Source organism: Crocodylus porosus, unplaced genomic scaffold (assembly GCF_001723895.1).
Source record: "Crocodylus porosus isolate Cpor-Errol unplaced genomic scaffold, CroPor_comp1, whole genome shotgun sequence".
In the NCBI taxonomy this organism is placed as follows: Eukaryota; Metazoa; Chordata; order Crocodylia; family Crocodylidae; genus Crocodylus; species Crocodylus porosus.
Window position 1 is genome coordinate 24,711,439 of NW_017728951.1, and position 16,706 is coordinate 24,728,144.

The window sequence follows — 16,706 nt, forward strand, 5'->3', positions numbered from 1 at the left end:
GGCGCCTGAACACACCATGGGTTTTAATTCTCATTAAATAGGTTTATAAAATTTAAACTTGTTTATTTTGGAGTGACGCATTAGTGTTTGCACACACTAGGTTTTTGAATGAATTAAGTCCGGTCTCCAGCTGGCGCCACAAGAGAGTAGGAAGGTCCAGCACTTCCCCCCTGGCCTGGGGCCCCCCACCACGTACCCTGTGCCCATGCCACAGGGAGCTGGCAAACCGCACAAGAAAAAAGCAGAAACAATTCAAAAGTGAAAGCAAGTCAAAGGGGTGAACTACAAAAAAGTTGCAGCCATCTAGTGACCAAAGAGACTCATTACACTTCTTTGAGTTTGCACGCAATGAATCCATGGACGCGACTTTTTAACTCCTGGCGAGTCAAACTAAACTACGTCCAAGGAGTTTTATTTTAATGCACAAGAAAGAGTCCAGCAATACCGCTCATGAAAACAGACATGCAGTTGCAGCACATGAAAGGGCAAAAAAACGTGGCGTGTACAAAGGCCCTAAAAGACAACACTGCGGACATCCAGAGCACCTTCCATCTGGGGAACTCCATATTGTCCAAGCCACATCAGTTCTTTCCAGTAGGCTTTGGTGCAACACAGCCCGAGTCTTCACGAATCCGTGCTTGGGACACAGACTGCACAAACCAAATTTTTTATGTCTGAGCCAATGAACTATCTGCTCACTTACCAACAAAAATCCACTTACACTTGAGGTAGAACCTAGCCGCTCTGTAGTGGGTCACGTGAGGGAAGCAGAAATGTGCTATGTCAACAGAGAAGATGGAGCAAATCTTAAAATAGCATTTGTTTATACATTACGACTAGCATAACCACAGGGTTAGGTGACGTGCTTCCAAGTAAAAAGACATGACTGTTATTCTTGGTACTTCACAGGCCTTTGGAAGCCCCGAATATTTTGGTTCCCCCATTTTCAGAGCTTTTTTAGCCGAGTGCCATTTCATCACTTTCTGAAAATACATCACCGCCACCAATTGCAGGTTGGGGAAGTGACACTGCACTCAAAGCCTTTTCCTAAAGGAGTCTCATCCTATTTTGGGATGCAAGGAACATGCCAGTGTCAGCACTGGCATTTCTACCACCGCCCCCCCACCCCAGTCAAACTAGCGCCCCCCGACACAGGCCACACTTCTGCCTTTGGTGCCCAAGTGCCCACATCAAAGCACCAGGGTAGTTTCTAAAAGAAGAAAAGGCTCCGACATCCTCTTCTGCTGCTGACAGGATCCTGCCCCAGATTTCTTCAACAAGAAGAGTTCACAAAAAACCCCATGAACTCCGAAGGGAGTTTTGAGCAAGTTTAACTGCACAGAACAGCAGCCTGTAGCCTGCTGCTTTCCCTGCCCCTCTATCTGGGACGTCAGAGTTGGGCATGGATATTTTTTACAAGCTTTCCCCCAAAATCCACCATGCCAAGATGCAATTACACAGAGGGCTGCCTGTCCTGCCAGTCACGGAGATCTCCCAACCATCTTTGCCGTGTTTCCTTAAGCGCTGCCTGACTGCCCAACGTGCTCTGAAATCAGTTCAAGCCAATCAGAAAGCATTAACACCACTGAATGGTGTTACACAGCTGCACATCTTATGTTCTCATTTAGAGGGGCTTTTGTAAAACTGCTAATAGAATCACAATTCCCCGAGAACCTGAAGTCTTTCCCATCTGCAATTTCTAGGAAGATGATCAAACGTCTAAGTCATTATGCTAAGCCAATCATAACGTTTTCAGTTAACTACCACATTAATCTAAAAAGGTAATTATGGTCAGGCAAACGGCTAGAAAATTACCAGAAACGGCATGTCTCACAAGATATCACCTACCTGGGTCTCCTAAGTCTTACCTTCTCTCTCTATTCCACATTATGCTTTTATTTTCAAAACTCCCATTAGTCCCATAGAGCCATGGTTCTCTGCCAAACAGCAAACTACATTTTTTTTAGCTCAAGTAATAACACCGAGAATAAGGGTCCAGTTGCAAAAATCTGTAACGCCGTTGGCAATGCACACGACAATGAACAGCAGCTTGGGCTGGCAGCTGTGACAAACTCAGAAACAACACGGTGCACGTTGACTGAGCAAACATGATTTGGACTAGAGGTGGGAGTCCCAAAATGCCACTTTAGAATATGCTTTCCCCCAAATGCCGAAATAAACGGTTGAAGGAATGAACCAGCCTGTTTCGTACTGCTCAAAGCAGACTACATCCAAGATCATAACTGTTTAGTAGCAGATTAATTGCCGCCTGCCACACAAACCTTTAACAAAGGTTTAAGCGTCACTGTTTTTCCCCCCAGTTGCTTGAATGTTTGAAGGGGTCAGATTTAGTAGAAGCTGGTACCTTTCACCACTAGGTCTTTGGACTGCATCATCCCTCTGTTTGAGCTTGCAGATGGGCTCTCCCTTGCCTGCGAAAGCTGCATTTAAGATGATTGCGCTTCCTGTTACAGCTTTGTGCAACACCATCCCTGCCTACAAGGACTTGTGGGGCCATGACGTTTATCGGTTCTGGGGGGCAGACAGGTCTACTAAAAGATGATCCCACGAGGTCCTCAAAGATGGGAAGGTATCATTCACGCCATTCCTCCGTACTCTTCGACAGCCCTTCTACCAGAACATTTTTTTCCCAGCTAGCAAAGCAGCTATTGTTCTGTGCAGCAAATCCATGGGATCAAGTGACCTTCTTGCTTGTGTACTACACGGTCAGAACTTGTGCTGCTTTTCCTCTCCAATGTGGTGGAAAAAATTTTTAGACCCCACAGATTACCTCTTGTGCCGACCACTTCAGACTCCCGGGCTGTCAGCCCCCAGCAGCGTGCCTCACCACCCGACAGGGATGCCCCTGTTTCTACTGCTGAAACAGGACCAAAAGAGATGAAGACCCCTGCTTGAACCTTTCTATGAAGTTCCTCCAGCTCATTTGCTGTGTACCTTTGTGGGGCAGCAACCTGAGGTTTTGCATATGATTTGAGGTTTTCAGTTGCCGTCACTTCTGAACAATCTCATCTCAGAGAAGACATAGGTGGTGAAACCACCAAAGCTTAGGAAGGAAACTCTGCTAGACTCAGATCATACTGATGGAAGGACAAGAGTATCTGGGAGACTGCTGCAGATAGCTCATCTGCAAGGAACACTTTGGCCTTTACTGGAATTGAGAATCATTTCTTCAAAGGATATGCCTTGCATTGTGACAAGCACTGATTTCCCCCACCCCACCTGGATCTACAAACCAATGCATTAAACAAGGTATATGCTGTCCAAGTGGACAACTTCAGTGTGCGATTGGAGCAGGCCCTACATCAGCTGTGCAGGCGGAGGAAGCCACAAATATTTTCTCTTGTGAACTGTCTGCTACTACTGCTTTGTTAAGACTTAGCTATCTTCATAGATGCCCTTTTGCCCCTTCACTCCTCCCGGGATACATATCCGACCACTTCGCCCACTCCTCTTTGTGGCTTCTGGGCACAGAAGGCTGCACGAAAATCATAGGACCCGAAAGTTAAGTAGGGCTGGACTAGACCTCATGAGGTCTAGTCCAGCTCCTTGCTCAAGGCAGGATCATCCCTGACTAAACCATCCCAGCCAAGTGTCCATCTAACCCGCCCTTGAAAATTTCCAGGGATGGAGATTTCACAGCTCTTCTAGTTAGAGGTTCCAGTGCTTGACCACCCTCGCAGCCAGAAAGGTCTTCCTAATTTCCAATCCAAAACTCTTCTGCTGCAGTTCAAGGCCATCGCTCCTAGTCTTTCCAATCTCTTCACATCTTCCTTGAAGTCTGAGGTCCAAAACCGTGCACATTACTCAAGGTGAGTCCTCACCTGTGTCAAATAAAGCAGAACAATCGCTTCTCTTGATTTGCAAGGGTCAGTCCTGTTACCATAACCCAGTATATGCTGCTGGCTTTTGTTGCAACAAAAAAATATTGCTGATTTATATTCATTTAATGGTCCACTGTAATTCCTAGATCTTTCTTTGCGTTATTGCAGCCTAGTTGTCATTCCCCAAACTGTATTTGTGCATGCAAATATTCCATCCTAAGTGCAGGACTTACCACTTGTTCTGGTTGCCATCCCTCCTTGGCTCACACCCTCTTCATTGAAACACCTCTTGGAAATTCTCTTCTTCTACCAGGCTCCAAAATGCCAACTTGCATAGAGAGCTCCTTCATCAGACTTTGTGTTGCATGAAAATCTTATTTCATCACTACTGCAAGTCATACACGCGTGCTGGATCTCTGCATGCTCTTTTGCATGTACTTTCATGTGCAATACAGTCAATACTTTGATCTGGCATTTAGAATCACAAAATCGTAAAAAATGAGAGTGTGAAGGGACCTCAGGCGGTCACATCTAGTCCAACCCCCTGCTCAAAGCATGGCCAGCCCCAACTGCATCATCCCATTCAGGCTTTTGTCGAGCTGGACCTTAAAAAACTGTGCTGTAAAAAAATAAAAATAAAAAATTGTACTGCACGGTACACGTTCTCGGTGCTTCGACAATGATTGATGTAGCTTTCAACAGCAGTTCTTTTGCGTGACGAGTCATTTTCATAAAACTGCCCCTGCTGAACTGTATTAGTCACAACAATGTCGTGTCTAAGTAACTATCAATATTCCAGATGCTGTCTCCTGGACACACACAGCACAACACATCTTTTTACTGGTATGGAAAACAAATTAAAAAAAAAAGAAAGAACAGGTATGGATGAGACTGGAAAAATATTTTTAAAATACATAAACTCACATGTGCAAAAGATTCTCACGGAAGCAAAACTAAAGGTTCAGTGCATTTTACTGACCTACCTTCCTGTTTAACGGCTATTTTTAAACAGGACGCCGTGGAGGTCATTTTAATCAGTGAAAGAATTTTTCAGGCTAGTCAGACTGTAACCATTAGTGTCTTCCAGTTAAGAATTAAACAAAAAAAAGGACACTGGCAAATGTTACGTCATTGTTCCGATTTAGCTCTGAATTCATTTGCAAGTTTTTTTTTCAGTAGCTGGAAAAAAATCCTTCCCTTCCCTAACCATACTCCTCTCCCCCCAATCTGATTTTACTGAAGCATTTTAGGACTTACTATAAATACCAACACTGCAGAACAGATGCCAGCACCTGATTATAGGTATCTGGGCAAATCTGCTTTCCCCACCCATTTTTACTGGGCAACTTACAAGCTTCTGTGACCCCCCACGACTGTCACTTCCAGAATGGATATTGCCATAGACTCTACCTAGGGTTATTCTTGAAGGATGTTCAAATTCTGTAAGGGCAAGAACACTCCAGTTTGCTCACTTAGACGCTGGTGCATGAAGTCCGTCTGCAAGGAAGTCTGCAAAGAACGATGGGCATCCAACGAGTTTCCACGTGCAATTCCAGGAGTCGCCTTTGTCCTAGAAGGATCTAGGGTTGTCGGTTGTAGCTGTGTTGGTCTAAGGACATAGGTTCTTTGAGTAGACGTGATCTCTTTTATTAGACCAACTGAGTAGTTGGGGAAAAAATGTTGGAAAAAGCAGCTGAAAGCTTGCAAAGACCTTTTTTCTACCAACTCAGCTGGTCTAATAAAAGAGATCACGTCTACCCAGAGAACCTGGCCTACCATACGTCCCAGGTGTCTTCTAGCTCCCTTTTTGGGCTTATTCCAAGAGCTGAGACAATCTGGGCAACAGGTGTTGGTGGATCTTTGATACGAATCATGTTAAGACTAACTGGTTCCAAGAACGCGCCCTCAAACTCAGGATTAAATTCCCTACCCCCAGTGCCAGTTTGCTGACCTTTGTGATCACGGTTCAAGACTTGGGACCATGTGGCTTGGAGTTTCTTTTTAGTATTATTTTTGATGTATGAATGCGGATGGCTTGGTTTTGCGATTACAATTATAGCCTTTATGACACAACAGCAACATATAAAAAAGTAAATGACTTCCTACCTCATTTGCTGGCGTTAATAATAAACCCATAACTGTGAGTCAGCAATGTCACAGTTTTGAGCAGAAGCTTAACAGTATCGTTGCTTAAATCCTACATGAGCACTGATTTAAAATGGAGTCTAGCCTTTTCAAAGTTATAATAAAAATGTAATATCAGGCACTCCTCATTTTCAAGTAATTTATAAACAAAATCGTTAAAATACTCATCTGGATATAAGTATGCTGAGAACCAGAAGTAAGATTGTTAATCCATTTCTCTTAAACCACAGAGAACAGCCATGCCAGTGCTAGGATTAGAAATGGAGAATTATTTCTCTCCTAACCTATATTCTGACCTTGCTCTGAAATCAGGTTATAACTATCAGGAAGGTCAAGTGTTGAGACTGAACCATTTCACCTCTCTAATCTCTGCACGTATGCCACCTTAACCATCATTCACAGATCAGCAACAATTGAGATGCCACGGCATATAATTACAGAAATAATCTCCCTGCTCTGCCCTGTGCAAATATTCAGTTAAGAACTCGTTTTTAAACAGATAACCTCCATTAGCATCACTTCTTGAACCAATGTGAGAGACCAAAAGGGAGGACACATTTTGAAAATGAAGTGCCACTACTGCGACCAAAATAAGGAGATTTCAAACGAATGCCCAAGCCATTTGGATGCTGGCAAACACTGACAAAAGTGCAGTGTTTGCAGAGAAGCAAAAAACCAATGTCGACAAGAACCTGGCCACCATTTACCCTAATTTAGGCACTGAAGGTTTCTAACCGTGAGACGTGTGAGAGCCTAGAACAGCTTTGCTACAGGCACAGCAGAGGCAAACAATTGAACCAGCTTTGAAATGAAGCTTGATATGTTTAAGAAAAGGGATACGAGGGACTGAAATCAATGACCAAGGCGGGTCCCTCCCAGTCTCATGTCCAGATGCCAACAATATTTAATCTAACCAATCTTCCATCATTGGCTATATTTCATATAGAGCAAAGCAACACCTTCCTTTCCAACCGCTGTTGTCTTAACAAGGATCACCAAGACCCTTTTTTTTGGATGACTGATTGCTGGTAAGAATCTACCACAAAATGCTTGGGTTAGGTTAAAAAAAAATACATATATACATATACACATACACATACACATGTTTGCCTTTCACATGGATGGTCCCTTTGAGAATAGATAGATAGATAGATAGATATATCTTGGATGTGAAAGGCAAACAGTTCCTGCCAAAAAACTCCTCAGGGGCAGCCAACACGGGTTCATCAGTGGCAGGTCCTGTCAGACCAACCTGGTGGCCTTTTACGATCAGGTCACCAAATCCTCAGACGCAGGGGGAGCAGTGGACATCGTCTTCCTGGACTTCCGGAGGCCTTCGACACTGTCTCTCACCCCGTTCTCATTAAGAAACTGGGGGCTGTGGTGTCGACCCCCGCACAGTCAGATGTGTCGCCAACTGGCGGGAGGGCCGCGCCCAGAGAGCGGTGGTGGACGGGTCATGTTCGACCTGGGGGGACGTGGGCAGTGGCGGCCCCCAGGGCTCGGTCCTCTGGCCTGCGCTGTTCAACATCTTCATCAGCGATTTGGACGAGGGGGTAACAAGTACCCTGTTCAAATTTGCTGATGACACTAAGATGTGGGGGGACGTGGGCACGCTAGAAGGGAGCAATAGGCTATGGTCAGACCTGGACAGGTTACAGGGGTGGGTGGATGGGAACAGGATGGGATTCAACACCGAGCAGTGCAAGGTGCTGCACCTGGGGAGGAAGAACCGGCACCATACCTACAGGCTGGGGAGCTCCCTTCTTGTCAGGGCAGAGGCAGAAAAGGATCTGGGGGTCCTCATTGACTCCAAGATGAACATGGGCCGGCAGTGTGGGGCCGCGGTCAGGAAGGCCAGCCGCACCTTGTCGTGCATCCACAGATGCATCTCGAGCAGGTCCACGGAGGTGATCCTCCCCCTCTGTGCGGCACTGGTCAGGCCGCAGCCGGAGGACTGCATCCAGTTCTGGGCGTCCCATTTCAGGAGGGATGTGGACAGCATAGAGAGGGTCCGGAGGAGGCCACTCGCATGATCGGGGGCAGCAGGGCAGGCCCTACAAGGAGAGGCGCCGGGACCTGAACCTGTTCAGCCTCCACAAGTAATGGCTGAGGGGGGATCCCGTGGCCTGTTACAAACTAGTCAGGGGGGATCAGCAGGCATTGGGGGAGTCCCTGTTCCCCCAGCACCGCCAGGAGTGACTAGAAATAACGGTCACAAGCTGGCAGAGGGGAGGTTCAGACTAGATATCAGAAGACGCGACTTCACGGTCAGGGCGGCTAGGGTCTGGAACCAGCTTCCAAGAGAAGTGGTGCTGGCTCCTACCCTGGGGGTATTTAAGAGGAGGCTGGATGAACACCTTGGTGGGGTCATTTGACTCTTTCCTGCTATGGCAGGAGGTCGGACTCCATGATCTGCTCAGGACGCTTCTGACCTGACCAACTATGAAACTCCGAGCTGAAAATGACCCGATAAAGAATTCACCCCAGCTCTGGTTTTTTAAATGCATACAAATACAAGACAGTAAATACATTAGAAGTTTAGGAACAAATGCCGAGTCTTAAATCAGCCTTGACACGCGCACACACACACCAGAGTATTCGGCGAGACGGAGTGGCATCGATAATATAGTTTATTCACCGATAGCATTCATTTCCTAAGCGATGCTTTGATGCTAGGTGCTCTTGACTTAAAGCATCTGGCTGCTTCTGCGTTTTCCTTGTGGTTCCACATATCACCAGGAAAAGTGCTACCAATCAGCAGCTACATTAATTGTAGCCACATTGTCTTATTAATACGAATATCATCAGCTGTGGTTGCCAGTGCTCAACCCTTCCCACCAGATCGTACTGGAATGCCTTTAAACAAATCACAGAATATGTTAGAGTACCATTCTGATTTCAAATGGTAAAATTTTCCTTACCTGGTCTCTCCAGCCTAACCAAAAAAATAAAACTATCTGAAAGGTAATACTTGACCTTCACGGTCCAGCACTCGCCTATGTTCAAACACCAAATTACAACTCACGCCTAGAAGTGGGTAGTAGAGGAGTCAGCGTAACAAATGCTGTATTCATGCACCAATGTTAGGGAACAAGAGTTAGAGGAATTAGATTAGATGGCCTTCAGAAACCAGATATATTCCTACTTTGTATTTTGTCTAATTCACAGTCTGATCTTACATACTACACTTTGAAACACTCAACAGTCAAACGGCTGGCAAATCAACATAGGAGAAGCGCTTAAGAGGCATCAGGTATAAGAAGCTGGAAACAAATACACCAAATCCATGTTAAGGCTTTCATTCCACTAGTTTTCATGTTAGAAGATAACAATTTGGCTAATCTTGACCACCGTTGATGCGTGATAAAAAAGGAACCACATGGCAACTGAAGCAAACAGCCGTCTTTGTACAAACACGGTGAGCTTGGGTAGCAAGGAGTTAAAGAAGCCAGCCTTTCACTAGAGAAAATTTTAGGCTGAAATACTAACGGATATCATAAATTAAACCGTGGCTGATGGTTCATTACTGCCCCCAACCATGCTCAGCATAAATCAATCATCTTCAACTTCTGGCTTGCAATGCTAGCTAGCAGAGCACTGGCAGGAGCACAGGGGAGCGCGACCCACCGCACGTCGGGACTGCCTGGTGTCGGAGTTGCGTGGGGCTCGAGACCAGCCAGGCAAACGCGGCTGCGGGTCAGGACGGGGGTGCACTTAGCAGTGAAACATATTTTGATTTTACAGCCCCTCGTTTGCATTGGCACAAAATCCTACCAACATGCAACAGAGGAAAATCACAAATGTCTAAAATACTGCGGCTCAGGAAGCACAGATTTAATAAAAGCATTAAATGTTGTGAACTGCTCAATAATCAAACAGATGCTGCTCTCTGCCATGGCTTGGGGAATCAACTTCGCGAGACAGGAGACGTCTTACGAACTCTGACATATGGAGCAGGTACCGTCTACCCTTGGCACATGAACAAGGCCATGCCAAGCACAGGGCCCAAGTGCTATGGCAGCATTACCTAGAAATGTTCATTTATTTATCAGTCTTATGCCTTGCTGGAAATCACATTACCACGATCTTAGGCCTGCCTTGTTGGTGATGTCATTTCCAGGAAGGCAATATGCAAAATAACTGTGATGATGTCAGCAAACAGAGCTTAAGCATTTTAAAAATTCATGGGATGTTTCTTTAAAGAAAAAAGGTGGGGGGGGCAGAGGGGGAAAGAATGAACCGATATTTTATTTGCTTCCTGGCTTTCATCCTCTCTGTATACAAGAGTCGTGTTTTCAAGGCCTACTCTGCTTGTGGGTAAGACATTCTCACATAATCACATGCTCCCAGAGGCTGCGGCTTCAGATACCAGAGTACACCTAAATCCAAGATAAGCCTTTGGGAGTTTAGCTGATACTACAGGAAAACTGATTTTAACATTGTAGGGAACATTTTAATTTTAGAGGCAGATAATTTTAAGGGGGAGACTCCCTTCCTTTTCTCACACTTCAACCAGGGGAACAGCAGTTTACAGCCCTTCAACCAGTTAAAAAATGGCCAATACCATGGAAATCACTGCCACATCAGACAAGGTTGAAGTGTCAATTAATTGGGGTTTAACATTTCAACAAATGCTTGCACAAAAAGTAGAATGAAGGGATGCATTATCACTCGATGAAGTAAGGGAACCTAATTGGGAAGGTTTATTTTGATCAGTTTTCCTGAAATTGTCTTTTAACACTAATTACCATATTTACTTGAATACAAATCAAGGTTTCCCCCCCGAGGTCCCTCATCTTATAATTGCATACAAGGAAACCTCACAAAATATATTGTCTATCATTAAACTGCTGCGAAAAGCAGCATGTGTTCAGCAATGGAAACCAACTATGAAGTTAATTAAATGTAGCCAACACTGAGCATGACTATAAAATGCAAGGCCTACATTAAGTAAACGTGCTGATGGGAACCTTCTTTTTCTTGTCTTGCTTTTTGTTTTGGTCCTTAAAAAATGGGTGGGTGTTCCCTCCACAGGGAACTGGCATCAGGTCTGGAGGTACTGCAACACCAGGCTGGCACTAGAAGAGCCAGAGCCTGCCCTGACACCTTCCCCTTAGCGCCCAAAATACTTGATCTTAGCTAAAAGGCCGAGATGCTGATGGGAGCCTACCACAAGAATAGCTTAGTGCAACCCATCTGAATAAAATATATGATAGTGTCCATTGAGTGCAGTCCCCCTTGCCAATGGCTCTTTTCCAAGTCATGGTGAGCCACTACACTGCATACATTTTTACTTCCTCTTTACTCCCTCAGCTGAGCTGTTCCTTTCTTTCCCGTTTCCAATGATTCCTCTTTCTTCATCCAGAATCCCTCTGTTGTTGCTCCCCCTCTCAACCAGGCACACACGATCAGTATGGCCTCACCTTCCATGAAGCAGAACCAAACCAAGTTGTCCCGTGCCTCATCCGCATATAAAATTTTGGAAAATCCCAGAACACCTGGATCCAGTCATAAGTGGGGGCTAGTTAGCACATAGATCCTTGGAGGGGAGGAAGGCAGTATTTGGAGTACACATACTTGTACATACTTGGCAGTGTTGAGCTATGGGGTCACCATGGCTTGAAATGCTGTTGACCCTGGTGGGGCCAGCCTAATGAGCTATGTGGTAAGTAATGAGCCTTTGGCTTTGGACTATCATGCACATTTTGTACTACATATCAGTAGGTGCCAACATGCTGCTGAAAAGGGGGTTTCAAAAAAAAGTAACACGCATCAATTCGGGATGAACTAAGTGTATGGGTACTATATGTAAATTGCTACAGCCATGTTTAATTTTAAGGTTATTGTTTTCAAATTTTCTCCTCGCTTCTATGTACTCAGGGACAGTGGGAACAGAAAGGAGTGGGGGAAGTGGCCAGGGGAAAAAGTTGCGGGGGGGGAAGCAGATAGCAAAAGAAGCACCTGACCCTCCCCCCCCGATATATTTTCCCTGCTGTAGCAGTGGAAAGGGGACAAATTCAAGGCAAATCTCCAATATTTCAATTATATACCTAGAAAATGTTAACTATTTTTTAAATTTTCCATACTATATATATATAGAACCTAATCATTGGGAGGTTGCCTTATAATCAAGGTTGACTTCGAGTAAATACGCTATATTATTATTATTAAGCATGAAGTACTGACCTTCTTATATTTACAGTTTGCTTTTAAGGGGAGATCAGCACTTCATCTGAATTGCTTTTCCTATTCAGTAATCTTGATGGATGCTACCTCTTGTTGCTACAGTGGTTCCACTACTCCTTCTCAGCAGGCCTGCCCTGGCCAAGGCACTACCTTGGGCAATTTGAGGCCAGAAAAAATATCACCCTTTGAGAAGTTCTGCTGCGCAAAAGCAAGGAGGCTATTTTACTAAGATTTGCTATGAGGGGATTTCAAGAGGAAGCCCATACATGCATTTCCCAGCTAGGCTTTTACTTCTTTCCTTCAGAATTGACCCATCCATGAGACTTATTTCCAAGAGAGCAAAAGTTACACTTAATGCACTGTATAAATGAATCAAAACAATGAAGCAGAACTTAATTTCCTTTTACCTCACTTCAAAATACCTAAAATTCTGAAGTAGAAAGTTCACATAAAACTTAAAAACAGATCAAATTAATTATTAAGAACCTGGATCCCTGAGGGACATTTGAAGAGAATAATGGCACCATGACAATCCTGAAACCCTGTGACCACATTGTTCCTAGCATCAGAAGAGCACAATATTGCTGGCAAGAAGGTACATAATTCCACAGTGTAGACAAGACCTTTAAGACAATTAAATCAGTCTCACAAGGTCCAAACGCCCTTAACTGAACTCAGTTACCTCCTCCTTAACACAGGCCAATGTTAAGTACAAGTTCACGTTACAGCTGACATGCTATATCTGACACCGCTTCCACTTTCACCGTGTCAGAAAAACACTTGGAGTCACTTGGGACCAATGGATCTCCAATGAGATCCTTGAGAGAACTGGCCTACAGTCTATGCAGACCATGCTGGACCCTTGCAGGCTTCGTTGGGTGGGACATGTGGCATGCATGCCTCAAGATGGTCTGCTGAAGGCCGTGCTCTATGGCCAACTCAAGAACCACCCGTGATGCAGAGGAGGGCCAAAGCTTCGATACAGCGACACGGTCAAGGGAGGTCTCAAGAAATTCAGCATTCCCGCTGACAACTGGAGAACCCTGCCCACAACTGCTCAGTCTTGAGAAGCTGGGTCAAGGCTGGTGCAGTCAACGTGGAGAAGCGCCGGAGAGCTAGGACGCAGAGCGTGTTTCAACCTCCATCTGACACATGGGCCTGCACTACCGTGGGAAGTTATGCAGGCTCTTCTCCCAGACCACTGCCAAGCACTGTCGACTGACTGACTGTGTTGCGTCTCCTTTCATCTATCAAAATATTAAATGGCCATAATGATTTGACCAGTTTAAAGAAGAATTGAAGAACTGGAAACATTTTTGGAAAAATGAACATTTTAGGAAAGAAGTCATCCAAAACTCTAACGGACAAAAATGTGAAAAGTTTGGGTTTAATTCTGTATGTAAATAAAATTACATTTCTGAGAACTATTCTCCTGTGGATGCTGGGATGAAAATTGTCAACAAACCCAAAACAAAAGATTTGCCAGCTCAAACAAAAAGCTTATTCATTTTGGTTCCTTTGCCCTGATGTTTGACAATGAAAAATGAACATTTGCTTTGCTTGTCAAAATGCTCCCATGCTGAGCAAGAAGAATTTTGCATAGCTGAAGGAGATCCCACAGGTCCACGCCAGGGTGTATGCTGAAGACCTTTTAAATCAGTCATGAACCATCTTCCTTCACTAGAGACCATGAAGAGACTCCCACAGACTTCAGCAAGCTGTGGGTCAGACCTCATATCAGTGCCAAGAGCAAACAGCAGAAGGTTTTGCCGTAGAGATGTCCATCAGCAAATGAGGCTCATAAATCTCCCCCCACGACACCCCCCGTCCCAGAGGGCTGACCAAAGTCCTCATGCTCCTCTCCTGCGTGGGTCTTTCCAGTGGTCTCCAGAAGAGATTTAACAAGGGTGGCCTGGGCTTTCATCCTAGCGAGTGCAACCAAGCACATAAAAGATGCTTGACCTTCGCCATACTACATGCTAGGATGTCACTAGCTCTCAAGATAAGTCGATGCAGCCCAATATTGAATCAAAAGCCTACCATGGCATCGAAACCCCGTATCACAAGGGAGGCGAATCTATGTCAAACAGGAATCTGAACGGATTGTGGCTTCGTGAGCGATAGCACCACTCGCAAATCAGGACCCTGCTGTGTTAGGCACCACAGACACCGAACGGAGATGCTGTCTAGTCCCAAAATATTCCAAATATGAGAAGAAATGGCAGCAGATATAGAGAAATGAGGCACAAACCATCAGAGCACCCTAAATTCCCCCTGGAGTTTTAGCGGCACGTAGTATTTGTTACTTCCCGTCTTAAAAGTGGCTGCAAAGTGCGCGCACCCTGCACACCGCTGAGTAGCGATCCCGTTTCCAAGGCATGCAAAGCAATTCCTACGTGGTATTTATGTACAGGGAACGATTGCCAAAGCAGCTGGCTATTTTCTCTCATCTAGCAGCTAATAAAACTGAAATTAAAATATGCTCCCTAGGCATATTTTTTTCCCCACTGTATTTTTATCCAGAAACATGGGATAAAAAAAGCCAGGTTTTTATGATACCACCTGTTTCTACTTCCTGTTTAGACATCACACACTCGCACGGTTTCTTTCCTTTTTTTTAAATCTACCCTGTAAGAGGGGAAAAAAGGAAGTCCACCATAACAATGCCCTCTGCCGGGACAAGCCCATCTTCAAGCAGAGTAAATGGAAAGTGGGAGCTCCGTACTCCAGAGGACCCAAGCATTTTTAAGACATATGAGCTGAACGAAAATAAATTTGAAGCTGACCTACCCTGAAAACCTGGCGTGACTTTACAAAATCTTGTTGCAGACTGAGGAGTTAATGAAGAGACTGAGCATAAATTCATATGGAGGCCAAATGGCACTCGGTGGCTGAAAAGCATTTTTCCTTCCCTAAAGCCGTGATGGCAATGCACTTCCCTATTCAGCTCTGGTTTTTAACAGATTCTACTTGGACGTCGTCCTAACAAGTGGCCCATTATTTTAGCCGTCATGTTCAACTGCAAAAGGGCACTGTGCTCGAGGTAGTTCCCTCTGTAAAACCATGTCCACACTGGTGAAAAATAAAATAAAACCTATATTTGACCAACTAACCAACCAAAAAAACCAAAAAGCTCTGATCCAACAGAACTGCTTAGTCAGCAACTTTTATGTATGTATGTATGTATTTATTTATTTATTTTATATAAGTTAGACTCTACTTTGGTTTCAAGCAATAGAAAGTGCCAAGCTTAAAGTATGCTTCAGGTTGTGGGTATTTTATGTCTCTAACTCCAGCCGGGAGCCCCTTCTTCTGCAGTATCTATTATAGCTCGGACCTCAGCAGCTCTGGGAACAGCTTACAGTTAGATTCCTCTACAGACAAGCCTTTAAGACCAAAAAAAAGTTTTAAAACTCTCAAAAGCTTAGAAACAAAAAGCTGGCAGCCAACTGGCAGGCGGAAGCAGCCAGTTGCTCCCATTTCTCTTTCCCGTGCAATCTTATCAACTAGAAATTGTCTCTTGTTAAAACACAGGCTCCTCTGAATGATTAAACCAGGCACCAAAACGAGACGTCACCACCTTGCTAAAGAAAGCATCGTGCGTGCTCCGAATTCTCGGCTGCTTTCTGTTTTGTATCTTCACCGAGTTTTCTTTTTTAGTCAGTGTCACAGGTTGTAAATACTGGTCTTAAAAAAAAAAAAAATTAAGGAAAAAACCCTCCTCAAAATCTAGCGGCGGATCTAAAGCAATGTAAACACATTTCCATATTAGGGCCTGTGGAAAAAATTGGCAAAAAACCAAAGTGAAAACTAAGAGAAAGAGAAAGTCAAAGTCAACCTGTTGCAAACAACCACAAAATTTTGTTCCCCGAGTTGCAGCTTAGTTCCTTCCTTGCTAACTTCTGCAACAAGTTAAATACCAGCTGGCTGTGAGAGTCTCTTCTCAGACAAGCCAGAAGACGTTTTCTTAAAAAAATAAATAAATAAATAAAAAATACTACTAAAAACTGTTACATTTCCCCTGCCCCCAAACCCAGCAGCCACCACCGAAAAACAGGTTACCTGTCTCAAACCCAGAAGGAAAGGCATCCTGCATTCTCACCCTCCACACTACCGCTCTGAAGCAACGAAATTTAAAGTCCCATAGTCATCATTGCCTCATCTGACGTGAGCAGCCAGCTTCTGCAATCCTATTTAAACCAGGGCTTCCTCAGCCGGGAACGTTAAGTAAACAGGGTCCCGGGACAAGGCATGCCCTCCCCGGCTCTCCCCTCCTCCCTGCTCGCTTTCCCCTCCCACCCCCGTGACATATCTCAACCGCACCAGAGCCGCCGTGTTCGCAACGGGGAAATGACATCAGCTCAGGCATGGCAAAAACAAAAAATTCGAGACAGCTGTTGATTACCACCACGCCGGCTTACCGAAAACAGGCTGGGGGATGTTATTTAGCAACTCTGCCCCGTGCAGAGACCTTAAACAGTGCATGGATGAACACGGACAAACTACGGTGGCTCTGATCGGGCGACCCAG

General features: G+C 44.8%; 1 protein-coding gene across 2 annotated transcripts in view; it reads right to left on the reverse strand.

Moving 5' to 3' along the window:
- The window catches only part of WBP1L (WW domain binding protein 1-like), a 31,903-nt gene extending 15,463 nt beyond the window's left edge, over positions 1-16,440 (reverse strand). The window contains exon 1 of one of the 2 annotated variants that reach the window (XM_019556110.1): positions 16,239-16,440. In XM_019556110.1, the coding sequence (XP_019411655.1) occupies positions 16,239-16,272 (34 nt within the window). In that variant the 5' untranslated portion in view covers positions 16,273-16,440. The remainder of the gene's footprint in view (positions 1-16,238) is intronic. The other variant, XM_019556109.1, reaches the window with a different exon arrangement.
- Positions 16,441-16,706: the final 266 nt, after the last annotated feature.